Source organism: Petaurus breviceps, unplaced genomic scaffold, assembly GCF_028583685.1.
Source record: "Petaurus breviceps papuanus isolate PSGF00001 unplaced genomic scaffold, PetGlider_PUasm1.0 176, whole genome shotgun sequence".
Lineage (NCBI taxonomy): Eukaryota > Metazoa > Chordata > Mammalia > Diprotodontia > Petauridae > Petaurus > Petaurus breviceps.
This window is the reverse complement of record NW_027185771.1, coordinates 17,726,137-17,739,691: the sequence shown is the minus strand read 5'-3', so window position 1 is coordinate 17,739,691 and position 13,555 is coordinate 17,726,137. Positions and strand designations below refer to the sequence as shown.

General features: G+C 42.2%; 1 protein-coding gene and 1 long non-coding RNA gene across 8 annotated transcripts in view; one reads left to right on the top strand and one right to left on the bottom strand.

Moving 5' to 3' along the window:
• The window catches only part of LOC138159443 (cocaine esterase-like), a 65,905-nt gene that overhangs the window by 21,448 nt on the left and 30,902 nt on the right, over positions 1–13,555 (top strand). Inside the window, exons 10-14 of one of the 7 annotated variants that reach the window (XM_069085804.1) lie at positions 1,275–1,349; positions 2,539–2,686; positions 6,614–6,736; positions 8,855–8,933; positions 9,657–9,947. The exons of 3 other annotated variants lie outside the window; for them this stretch is intronic. In XM_069085804.1, coding sequence (XP_068941905.1) covers positions 1,275–1,349; positions 2,539–2,686; positions 6,614–6,736; positions 8,855–8,933; positions 9,657–9,813 — 582 coding nt within the window. In that variant the 3' untranslated portion in view covers positions 9,814–9,947. Of the gene's footprint in view, positions 1–1,274; positions 1,350–2,538; positions 2,687–6,613; positions 6,737–8,854; positions 8,964–9,656; positions 9,948–13,555 lie in introns of those variants that run through there. 3 more of the 7 variants (XM_069085806.1, XM_069085805.1, XM_069085807.1) reach the window with 3 other exon arrangements.
• LOC138159449 (uncharacterized) overlaps positions 7,493–13,555 on the bottom strand; it is a 20,154-nt gene continuing 14,091 nt past the window's right edge. Inside the window, exon 4 of the long non-coding RNA XR_011167899.1 lies at positions 7,493–7,603. This is a non-coding gene — a long non-coding RNA (uncharacterized lncRNA). The remainder of the gene's footprint in view (positions 7,604–13,555) is intronic.

Below are 13,555 nucleotides of genomic sequence, written 5' to 3'. Positions count from 1 at the left end.
TCAAAACTCCTCAACATTATATTGCTTTTTAGGATGCCATATTACCCTGTTGCCTCCTTATGGGCTTAGGGTTCATCACAAACCCTAGATATTTTATAAATAAATTGCCACCTAACCTTGCCTCCTTCACCTCAAGATTGTAAGACTTTGTCCCCTTAAGTCTGATCCTAGTGTCTGTTGGTCAGTCCAGTATTCTAGTCTGTCAGGTCCTTTTTTTGGATCCCAACTCCATGATCCATGTTAGCTGTCCCTCCTGACATTGTATCATCTGTAAATTTGACTTTTCTAAAATCAGACAATTTACCCTAAAAACCTTCCCTGGAAGAATCAGAAGTGATACAACCTTTGGTTATTACCTCCATGGATGACTTATTTCATGTCTATATTGGCCCAGAAATTCAGGAAGAAAAGCCCAAGCTTGGTCTAGTTCCCTTTAGGTTAAAATATCCTCTACAAGTTCAATTAGTTTGTTTTGGGGTTTTTTATTTTCAAAAATTTTTAATTTTTGGAGGCAACTGGAGTTAAGGGACTTGCCCTGGGTCACACAGCTAGGTCATGTGTTCTGTCCACTGTGTCATCTACCTGCCCCAAGTCTCTTCATTCTAAATGAACAGTGAGTAATATGAGCTGACATTAACATAGCTCTTAATAGTTTACAAACATCTTTCCTAGAACCCGCTGAGAGGTAGGGGCCATTAAGATGTTTCTCCCCATTTTGTATAGTAGAGAGCTGAGGTTCCCAGGAAGCAAATGATTTAACTCCAATTCCACAGCTGGGACTAGAACCTGGGCCTCCTGATGTGAGATGAGGTCTTCTTCTTATGGACTTCAGGTCATTGTATCTAAAAATCATTGGGGCTATGTTAATTTTAAATATTACATGATACTAACCATTTGTCACTGCCTACATAAACATATGAATGTAAAGCTGATTTATTGATGCTAGTCAGAATAAAAGGATTCTACCTCTACCATTTCTCACATGATATATTAGAGTAAGCATCAGTCTAAGACCACCGGTCATTATGAAGAAACCATGACCACTGTCCATATCATACTGGGCATTACCAATATTCTGCTGGCCATTCTACAAAATATCTTGAGAATTGTTCAGTGTGTATTGGGCATTATTCAGTGAATCCTAAACAAATCTATGACACAAGTTCCTCCTTAGAGGATAAAATGACTTCCTTGTATTAGATTTGTTTAAAAAATTTCATGAATTTAATGAAGTTCTAAAGACCATTCACAGAGAATCATTTTTCTCTACACAGGAAATGGAAGTTCCTGGATTTAAGGAAAAAATGGATAGAAGAAGTATCAAATCAATATTGCATAATCCATTTTTGGTGAGATACCAGTTAATCAAGCTTTTTTTTTTTTTTAAAGCACCTAAAACATAACTGCCAATGGGCTAGGCACAGGGACAAAGTGAAATAGTCCCTACCTTGGAGCTTACATTCTATGAGGGAGCTAAATTGGGCATCCAAAGATAGATGGAAAACATGCAGAAAGTCACTCTTGGGGGAGGGGTAAAGCACTAGCAGCTGGAAGAGGGAGGAACCAAGAAAGAAGTTCTATAGCAGTACTGTGAGCTGAGTGTTGCTGATGCAAAGGCATGGAGATGGGAGATGGAATGGGAAGTGTGAGGAGCAAGAAGGCTGGCATGCCCGGACCATAGAGTGTGAGGAGGATAATAATGTATAATAAGACTGGATGGGGACATGTTTTCAAAAGTTCTAAATATCAAACTGAAGAGTTTGTAATTACTCTTAGAGGTAATGGACATACTCTAGAATTTATTTAGTTGGAGCAGGGGAGTAAAATGGTCATATGTGTGCTTGGAAAATCCCTTTGGAAGGGGAGTGGAGGATCTCTTGGAGTGGGGAGAGATCTCAGCACAGGGACCAACCAGCAGGCCATTGAAATAGTGTAGGAGAGAGTCAATGAAGGTCCTTCCACCTTCTGACTTTCTTCTCTCATAGTCACAGAGTGGGAAGGGACCTTGGCACCCCCTGTAGCTCTATGCTTTCCTTAAGCTCCATATCCCTTCTACACCAAGCCCAACAACTAGCTGTCTAGTGTATTCTTGAGAAATCTAGCCCAGAAAAAGCAGGTCCTGGTGGGGAATTTGTAAAGGGACCTAATGAAACTCAGGACCTATGAATAGCAGGCAAAATTGTGTGGGCTTATTCCTTGTGGTTGTTTAGTTCGTGAGTCATGTCTGACTGTGACCACTTTGGGGGTTTTCTTGGCAAAGGTTATGAAGTGCTTTGCCCTTTCCTTCTCCAGTTCATTTTATAGTCCAGGAACTGAAGTAAACAACATCCAGTGACTTGGCCAAGGTCACATAGGTAATACATGTCTGAGGGCAGATTTGAACTCAGATCCCCCTGACTTGAGGGCCAGTGTTTTATCCAATGCACCATGTGGCTCCCTTGTTTATTTCTTACAATCAACCAATAAACATCCCCAAACAATGCACTGCCAGGTAATTCATTTTCTCTGCTACTTTCTCTCCTCTTGGGTCTCCTACAGGGTCTTCCTCCTAAGCTTGGGCAGTTGATGATGGAAGAGTATTTAAGAGATACAAAGAACCGAGGAGAATATCGAGCTCAATTCCAGGAAATGATGGGGGATTTCTTCTTTGTTATTCCTTCCCTCAAAGTGGCCAAATATCAGCATGGTGAGTATGGCATGGACCCTTTTCAGAATCAGGGTAGAATGTCTCTTCTGTGGGGCAGCAGGTGTGTTATCCACCCACACACTCATGCAGAAGGAGGCTCCTGCTTCTGGCTTTGCTATTGTAGCTGCCAGACTGGTTGCACCCCCTCTTCACCTTCCTTCTTCCCTCTGTAAAGCCACACATAAGCCGCTTTCCAGAGGACTGCTACTGTGATCAGCTTTCAAGGTTCTGATTACATAGTATAGCAAACTCTCTATTTATTCAATAACAAATCAGAGCAAAACATTAATAGAAAATCAAGGTACAGCATTCACCATGTCACAACTTATCAACTTATCACTAAAAAGGCCACATAGTTTTCACCAAAGTGGTCACATAGTTTTGAACAAAGTACAATCATTTAGTCAATCATTCACTCAGTAACTCAATCATTCAATTATAAAGTATAAAAAGTCAAATCCTCTACTCATGGGGCAAAGTAAGTTACAAATCAGTCACTACTCAGTATACTCTTAAGGGGTAGTAGAAAATACACAGTGGAAAATGTATCCACCCCTTGGTCACAAGTAAATCACAATCTTCTTAGTCAGTACACAGTATCCAAGTAAAGTCGTCTTCCAGCTTGACTAGAGGCTGGCTCTCAGATTCCATGGTTCCTCTTCCATCATCCCAGCTCCAACTGTCACCTGGGTTCAAAGGCAGGCAGCTTCCCATTCCTTGTCCAGCTCCTTGTCCATTTCTTCATCCAGTTCCTGTTACATACTGAAGCTCACAATGTCCAGTCCACCTCAAGTCCTTCATAGTTCCTGTTCTGGGAAGACAAAGCTTAACAGAGCCACAATAATATGCATGCACATTGCCTGCACCATCATCAGTTCACTATCTGCCTATGAAATCGACTCAGACCCACCAACAAGATCTGAGAACTCAACACAAATTATCAACATAGAAATCAACACAGACACAAACAAGGTCCAAGAGGTCAGCAGCACAAATAATCAATAAAGTCTCAGGACCTCCAAAACCCTCCTCCAGGACTTCTGGAAACATACAACCAAAAAATCCTCTTCAGGGCTTCTAGTAAGGTCCCAGGGCTTCTGTACAAAGTATCACAAACAAACATCAACACAGACAGAGCAGACCAACAGAGTGCTGGGATACCACAAGTTTTCTTCTTCTTGACTCTGCCACCACAAGAATCCTCTTCTCAATTCTGACTTTCTCAGCTCATTCTCTTCTTTATATAGGTGTTAGCTCCTCCCCTTCCTGTTGCAGGAGTTCATGAGTTCTAGGGTTCACAAATTGTGGTATTCACATGGTGTTTATTAACAGACTTGATACAAGGCTCAAAAGAAACTTGATCTGAAACAAGTTGTTAATTCAATAGCTGGAACAAGGTGTGAACTACTTCGGTGCTTGCCATTACATTCCACCCTTTCCAGGATCCTTGGCCTTACAATCTCACTCTAAATGGCCATGGATCCTGGCACAAAGAGGGCACTACACCTTGTAATCCTGCCGACCACACCATAATGTAAAGCCATGCATAAGCAGCTTTCCAGAAGAATGCTAGTATGAACAGCATTCAAGGTTCTGATTACACAGTATAGTGAACACTCTATTCATTCAATAACAAACCAGAGCAAAACATTCACAGCAAATCAAGGTACAACATTCACAATATTACAACTTATCACAGAAAATTGTCATAAGCTTATGACTAAAATGGCCACATAGTTTTCACCACAGTGGCCACAAAGTTTTGAACAAAGAACAATCATTTAGTAACTCAATCATTCAATTATGCCCAAGGAGGTTTGCCTCCTTAAAGACACCAAGTACAATAGTCAAAGTTCTCCACTCATGGGGCACACTAAGTTAATTCAGTCAGTTACTTATTCAGTCATCAATCACTTATTCTATCATCAGAAAATATACAAGCCCTCCACCTCTAGGTCACTAGTAAATTACAATTTCTTTGTCAGTATACAGTATCCAAGTAAAGTCTTCTTTCAGCTTGACTTGGGGTGGTCCTTCAGATTCCCCGAATCCCTTCCATGGTTGCAGGTCCTATCTGGATTCACCAAACTGTCACCTGGGTTCAAAGGCAGACAGCTCCCAGGTCCTTGTTCAACTCTCCACGCACTTCCTGTTCCATGCCAAAGCTCACAGTGTCCAGTCCACTTTAAATTCTTCAAAGTCTCTGTTCCCAGGAAGTCAAGGCTTAACAAAGCCACAAACAGATTCACAAAAAGTACCAGTATCACAGTCATGCTCCCTCAGTCTTTTGGGAGCTCTGGCTGGCCCTTGGACTTAGCAGAAGTTTCAGCTGGTTCCCAGAATCAAAATCACTTCAACCAGGTTCTCAAAATAAAAATCATTCTCTCCAGCCAGGGGGGACCTTTCATTTTCAGCCTCCCCAGTGGCAGCAGCTTCTGCCTCCATGAAGCTTGCTCCAAGGACATCTTTCTGACCCAGCAGGGGTTTCTCCTGACACACACACACACACACAACCCCCCACCCCCCCCCCCCCCACCCCCATGGCCTTGGCTCCTTCCTGTTTCAGCCAACCCCTTCCTGTTACATCAGCAACCAGGGTTCACACCTTCTGTTTCTTTAACAGAGGCTTGATTAATTACTAAATGCTAAGGTACCTGTTACCTTTGCCAATACAAAGGAATCTTCAAATTCAAATTACATTACCATTACACTCTGTTATCTCCAAATACTCTTAGCCAGGGGTGGGGGTGGGTAACTCTGATCCTTGTTTACAAGTTATATAATAATATATAATATTACATAATAATAATAACCCACATTTCTATAAGCAGATGCTCATAACATTTTTGTGGGTATGCATCATGGACCCCTTTGGCAGTCCAGGGAAAGTTAAAGATTCCTTCCAGAGTAAAGCTTTTAAATATATAGAAATAAAATACCTAGGATAGAGAACCAATTACACTGAAATTGAGTTATCTAAGAGCTCAACTAGAAATACATCCAAGAACCCCTGCTAGAGTGCTTTACTGGCATAAAACACTTTACATCCATTGTCCCTGTGGATCCTCACAACATCCTCATCCTAGTGGATACAGCACGGACCTGGAGTCAGGAAGACCTGAGTTCAAATCCTGACTCAGACACCTTCTAGCTGTGTGATCTGGAGCAGGTCATATAACCATTTTTTGCTTCAGTTTTTACAACTATAAAATGGAAATGTAATAGCACCTCAGGGTTGTTGTGAGCCTCCAATGAGATAATATTTGTAATGGACTTAGCATAGCATCTGGCACATAGTAGGTGCTCTATAGATGCTTATTCATAGGGCAGCTATGGGAAAAGTGAATGGAGTGCTGGGGCTGGGGTCAGGAAGACTCCTCTTCTTGAGTTCAAATCTGGCCTCAGATACTTTCTAGCTGTGTGACCTTGGGCAAGTCCCTTCACCCTCTTTGCCTCATTTTCCTCTTCTATAAAATGATTCAGAGAAGGAATTGGCAGACCACTCCAGTATCTTTGCCAAGAAAACCCCAAATGAGATCAGGCAGAGTTGAATAGGACTGACAAACATCTGAACAACAAATGTTTATTCCCTTCCCCCACTTCAGATGGAGTAGACAGGCTCAGAGATTATTATCTCTACCTCACAGTTGAAAAATCAGCCTCAGAGAAGTAAATTCAGTCAGTTACTGGTAGGGCCAGTATTCCAACCCAGGTCCTGTCACACCAGGCCCCAGCACTTGTCCTGCCTCACAGCATTGCTCTGGGACAGCATTTGTTAAGGGGCTGCCCTTCAGGAGCCTGCCTGTTAATGAACAGCTACCATTGCCCCCACCCCAAAGTAAGGAATCAGGCTAGGGGTCCCTGGCATGTGGCCCTGCCCTGTGTTCAATGTGTCAGTAACCATGAGCATGTCTTATGTTTGCCTAGGGCCCAGCTCTCCAGTCTACTTTTATGAATTTCAGCACCGCCCAAGCATGTTTAATGGAGTGAAGCCGGATTTTGTGAAGGCAGACCATGGTGATGACGTGGCTTTTGTCTTTGGAGGACCTTGTAAGCAGTGGAGACAGGAGAGAGTGGGAAGCTGTGGCTTGGGGTGGGGGGGAGTGGTGGGGAGGGGAAGATTGAGGCAGAATCCTCAGGGCTCTGGCCTGCCATTTCCAGCATCTACCTTACACTCTTTGGCATCAAATGAATAAAATGCCTTATCTTTTCACAAAGCACCTTCACATACATCAGCTCATTTAATAAAGGTAATAGAAATAGCTAAAAGTAAGTAGCATTTATATGCTGCTCGAAGGCTTACAAAGAGCTTTGTGTAGGCCATTCTCATTTGATAACTTTGAAACAATAATGTGAAGTAGGTGCTGGTGCAGTTCCCATTTTATAGATGCAGAAACTGAGGCTGAGAAAGGTGACTCTTGGCTAGAGGAGAGTCACAGAGCTAGTTAAGGGTCTGAGTCAGGATCTCATGCTTTCTTCCTCCCATGTTCAGCACTCAGGGTAACAATGTGGGGAAAGGAGGGATTGTGTCTGTTGTACAGAAGAGGAAACTGAACCTCAGAGAGAGGGAATAGACTAATATCACAGTGCTCGCAGGTCTAACCCCAAATCCAGTGTTCTGTTTGGCCTTCCAAGTTCCCCTAGGAGGCACTGAATGGGAGCCCAGATGCCTGAGAAGAGTTTTTGTTTTTCTTTTTTTTTTCTTTGGATTTATATCTCCGACCCTTGGCACAATGCTGGGGAGAGAGGAGGCAATGAATAGTTACCTGGTTGACTGAGTGATTGGAGAGTAAGGTCTCAGTCCCTAACTCAATCTTCTTGTTCTGGTGACCTGAATCAGGAGATTGACTCAGCTCTTCTGTTCAATTCAGTTTACATGATTAAGCACATCCAACACGCAGATACTTCTGTTTAGCTCTGGGGAAGACAGAAATACAAATAAGACAATTTCTGACTTCCTGAGTTTACTCGCTAGAAGGGAAGATGAGGCAGGAACACAAAAAACCCATTTCCATGTGCCAGTGACCTGGTGACCTCAGCAATATCCTCACTTCTCCTGTGATATAGAGTCTAACCTATCACACCATCTCATCCTGGGTGATTCTTGTCCTTGTGCTTTCATAAATCTCCACCCCCCCCTCCAGGATCTGTCCAATGTGCCGGAAGCCTGCCCTCCCTCCCTTTTTCCCTTCCTCCAGTTATTTTTGATTCATTTTCTCTATCAGTGTATCCCATTTGTTGATTGTCAAACAAAAGACTCACATTTAGCAATCTCTGGATTTAATGTTTGTAGATGGTTCCAAACCTGTGTTTTTAGATGTTTTCTCCCCTGATTTTCACCTCCTTGCTCCTGTCCTGGCAGAAGTGGGAGGAGAGTTTATACCTTTATTCCTTTATCTGTGTCATGACCTGCCATGGCCAATGAAATCATGACCTTATGGGCCACATTCTGCTGTTGAGCCTGTCTGCACTGCCTAGGCAGGGGCCTTGAATGTCAGGCACTGTCTAGGGAAGGGGCCATAGGCAAAGCCTTTACAGCTACCAGAGTTTGTGCTATGCTGTTGTAGTTTAGAATAATAATAATTATTATAAATAACATTATAATGATCATGACTTTATGACAATTCATATAATAGGCCATGCAATTACTAAATCATAATATAATATACTTTATTATAATATTATATATTGTAATAAGTATATAAAAATACAAATATAATAGTGACAGCTAGCATTTTATAAGTTTTATAGAGTGCTCTATGCATATTATCTTTTTTTTTATCCTCCCAACAACCCTGGGGCACAAGTGTTATTGTCCCCATTTTTCAAACAAAGACACAAAGGCAGGCAGAGATTAAGGTCCAGGGTCACTCATCTAATCAAGTGTCTGAGGTTGGATTAGAACTTGGGTCTTCTTGATTTGCAGTCCAGCTGCACCACTTTGTTCTTTGGGGACAGACTCAGTCATGGAGTCAGACAGAGTAGGCCAGCAGAAGCCCTGGGAGGTCCTCCGGGAGGGGAATGATATATGAAGGGAACAACTGGAGGAAGATAAGTTCAGTGGTCAGAGCAGGACTGACTGGGTGGCTGGGGCTGGGGACTGGAGGAGAGGAAGCTATTGGGTCTGCCCTTTGACCTTAATCAAGATGTTTCTTTTTCTGTTTTTAGTTTTAGAAGAGGGAACAGAAGAGGAAAAACTCCTGAGCTACAGAGTGATGAGTTACTGGGCAAACTTTGCCCGTCATGGGTGAGAAAGCTGCCCCTTGGGCTCCTGACGGTGTGTCCTTGTGGGGTAGCACCTATTTTTAGGCACTTAAAGGATTCCCATTTCTATAGAAATCCCCTGATTGCAATTTGTTCAGAAAAAAGTGAATTCCACCTAGAGGCAAGGTCTGGTGAACACTGTAGCCCTTCCCTGAGTTCATGGCCAGGAATGGGGGGAGGTGTTCCTCTGGCAGACTTACCCTACACATGGGCATCTTGAAAGGAAAACGAGAAAACTTAGCAACTCCCGCCATCCCCAATGATTTCTCTTCCCCCCTTGGGAAGCATTAGGACAAGTGGTAGTTGCAAGAGCCTTCGAGGTGGAGTCCAGTGTTGTTGTGTTTGATTCTTTGTGAGCCTATGTGGAGTTTTCTTGGCAAAGACACTAGAATAGTTTGCCATTTTCTTCTCCAACTCTTTCTATAGATGAGGAAAAAAGAGGCCAATATGATTAAGTGATTCACTAGTTACAGAACTAGTGTCTGAGGCTGGATTCGAACTCACATCTTCCTGACTCCAGGCCCAGCTTTATCCACTCTAACAGGTAGCTGCCCCAGTGAAATAGAGTCTAATGATATGAGTTCATATCCTAATTTGGTTACTTATTCCCTATGTGAGTCCTTTCACTCTGAGCTGATGATGACTGGCTAAATTTGCCATTGGCATAGCCCTCTTTCAGTTATAAATATTTGGTTTTTCCTCCCAGGGACCCAAATGGTGGAGACCTTTTTCACTGGCCAGTCTATGACCAGAAGGAAGAATACCTGCAGCTGAATTTGCAGTTGTCTGTGGGCAAGAGCCTGAAGAAGGACAGGTGGGAGTTCTGGACCAAGACTATACCTCAAAAGATGAAGGCATCATAGCCTGAAAATGCTCAGTCAGACTTGTGATCTCTAAGCATAACTGTTTTTGCAATTGTAAGAAACCAATAACACCCAATCATTTGTTTTGAGTAGTTCCTTGGTCCAACTAAAGTACAGTGAAGTTTTGGGTGAAATAGTTTGACTCTCACTCATTACTGCTATGGGAGAAGAATTTAAATGATATTCAGAAGGAAAAAAGCATTACCATAGTGCTACTATGCACCGGCCACTGTGCTAAGGAAACACTTTTACAAATATTGTCTCATTTGAAAGGGACCTTCCACTTCTGAGACAGTAGAGATCTGCTGAGACCAGCCAGTCCACCCTATCTCTAGAGGAAAAAATCCCTAGTTTATTTCCTACAATTATAGTGGACATGGTTTCATATTCTGTCTTTGTATCTCTAGGGCACTTTGTAGGGAAAGAATTAATGTTTGATGATTGAATGGTTGATTTGGAGGTAGAAGAGATATTAGAAATCATTGAACAAGAATGAACACTGAAACCCAGAGTACAGAACTGACTTTTCCAGGGAGACACAGACCCTAAGCAGGCAGATTCTCTGACTCCAAATCTCATGTTCTTCTTAATACACTGAGCTGCTGTCAGGGATTGGGGAAAATATCAGATGTATCTGTGTGCTTTATCATTTAGCAAGAACTTTCCAAGCAACATTTCTGGGAGGAGATCACGTGGGACACTGAGGGTCCCGAAAACAAAACTTCAAGATAATCCAACAAGTCAAGTGATTATTTGCCAAGGAGTAGCCCAGAGACAATTATTATCTCTGAGCCCAAACTCAATGTGGTTCTTCTATAGGGTTTCTTCTATACAGAAAGAAAAATAGCAAAATCAAAGGAAATGCTTTTTCTACTCTGATTGGTTATACTAACAAGATGTTTCACAATACCAATTCATTTTAGTAGCAGGATATAGGCAGGGGTCTGCTGGTCAATGTTTAACAATCAGCTCTCTGAAAAAGTCACAAGATGTACTTTAAATTATATTGTTCACATCATCTTCATCACTTTCTTAAGTCTGGAAATCAACAAAACAATGACCCAAATCCTAATTTGGAATAGGTGGCAGTTCGGAGGTGTTAAATGCTCATGCTGAAAATCTCACAATCAACTCTGGTACTATTTGACTCTAGCACATCCCTGGGATACAAGGATATATGGTGCTAAAACATTCTTTTTTTTTGGGGGGGGGCTTTTTGGAGGGCAATTGAGGTTTAGTGACTTGCCCAAGGTCATATGGCTAGTTTTTTTTTGTGTTAAGTGTCTGAGGCCGTATTTGAACTCAGGTTCTCCTGACTTCAGGGCCAGTGCTCTATTCACTGTGCTACCTAGCTGCCCCTAAAACATTCTTTTCATTAAGAAAAATCAAATATTGAGCTTTGAAACCTTTTTGTAACTAATAAACCTCTGATTAAGAAAACATAATTGTTATAAGTTCAGACAATTAAGGCAGGTTACAGGTGACATAGAGTGTAAGGGTCACTCAGTGACTGAGTCACCTCACATCTGGACCTTTAGAATAGCCTGCACTCTAGTTTCCCTTGCCTCAGTTTTCTTCCCACTCCAGCCCATCCTCCACTCAACTCTTTGTCAGATGTGATAAGCTCTAGTGTTTCCCTTTATTTCCTTTTTACTATCTAGGATCAAACATAGAACTCTTTTTTCTGGCTTTTAAAGACTCTCATTTTGGTCCCTCCCCACCTTTTCCTACACTTCCCTCTAATGTCCTCTTTGTTGTGGTGACACTGGTCTCCTTGGATTTCCTGGAACAAGACACTCCATCTCCCGGCTCTGAGCATTTTCTCTGGCTGCCCCCATACCTGAAAAGCTCTCCCTCCTCATCTGTACCTCATGGCTTCCTTCAAGTCTCAGTTCAAATCTTCCCTTTTGCAAGAAGCCTTTGCTAAGTGACCCTTAATGCTCGTGCCTTTTTGCTATTGATATCTCCAATTTGCCTTGAATATGTTTTTAATACATAGGTGTCCACAGGTTGTTTCCCTTCACTGTATTGTGAGCTCCATGAGGACAATTTAAAGGGACCAGAAAGGAGGGAGAGGAGGGGAAGGAAGTGGAAGGACTGGGAAAGGAGAGGAAGAGAAGAGATGGAAGGAAGAAGCTCCATTGCCCAACTGGAACTGACCAGCTGGGTCCCCAGTGGGGTATCTTAGACTACTCACAAGTCGTTGTTTATCCCTCCTTCACAAGAGGACCAAGATATAAGGAAGATGATGCCAGGACTTGCAAGTGAATTGGATTTAAGTGGAGGAAGGCTGTGCAAAGTCCCCAGCCTCACTTTCTCCTCCAGGGCCAGATAGAGATCAGGATGACTGGAGGATCGCCCTCCTAGTATGATAGAGCAGGGTTATAAACCCTGGTCTCCCCTGACTCCAAGACAACATTGGTTCTTGCATATCAGTGGTCTGGTACAATATTCCAAAGATGTATCCTGTCAACCATATGCAGAGGATTATTGTGGATGGTGGAGGGGATACAAAAGTTAATGGAGAAGTCCTTTCCCTCAAGGAGCTTACCATCTCTGTGTGTGTGTGTGTGTGTGTGTGTGTGTGTGTGTGTGTGTGTGAAGTGTAGGATATTGAATAAACAACATTTATTAAGCACCTACTATGTGCTAGATACTATGCCATGAACCTGGATACAAATACAAGAAGGAAATAATTGTGATTTTCCAGGAGTTTATGTAATAATGGAGAAATTAATAAGTATTTATATAAGTATACAAAGGGAATAAATACAACACCAGGAGAGCTCACTAAAATACATACTATTAGGCTGGATGGGTTCAGCCAACTTGGGCACTTGTACATTAGAATTCAAACACCTTCAGGGAAGTTGCCTTCTTTTTCTTTGACCTGCTCAAGTCCTCAAATCCCAGTCAGGAAGAAGCTTAATGACATCAACCTCCATACAATTCAATTAAATTCAATTCACTACAACAAATATTTATTACACAATCCACTGCACATAGGGCATTGAGGTAGGAGATGGGGATACAAGGAGAAAGAAGAAAGGAAGGAAGAAAGAGAAAGAAAGAAAGAAAGAAAGAAAGGAAGGAAGGAAGGAAGGAAGGAGAGAAAGAAAGGGTAAGAAAAAAGGCAGAAAGAGGGAAACAAGATAAGAAAAGTAATAAAGAAAATTAAAGAAGGAAAAGAGGAAGGAAGGAAGAAAGAGGGGAAAAAGAAGTTAGAGAAAAGAGAAACAGGAAGAGAAAGGGAAAGAATAAGGATGAAAGAAAGATGAAAAAGAAAGGGAAAATGAAGGAAGAAAACAGAGAGTAAAAGGAAGAGAGAAACAAGAGGAGAAAGAAGGAAGGAAGCAAGGGAGGAAGGGAGAAAGAAAGAACAAAAGGAAGGAAGGAAAGAAGGATGAAAGGACAGAAGGAAAGAAGAAAAGAATGAAAGACCCCCTGTCCTCACATAATTGGGAGGATACTGTATATAAGAAATTAAATACAAACTACATGTAGTGTAAGAGAAAGACAGAGACAAAGAGATAGAGGCAGAGAGACAGCATCAACAGGCAGGGGCCGCAGGCACAGTCTCAGGTATAAGGCAGAACCTGAGCTGTACTGAACTTAGAAAGAAAGTTAAGTTTCTGCCAAGAAGGGTGAGAAGGGGACTTCCTCCCAGCAAGGAGAAACACCTGTCAAAATGTCCCAAGAAGGATACACACACACACACACACACACACACACACACACACAC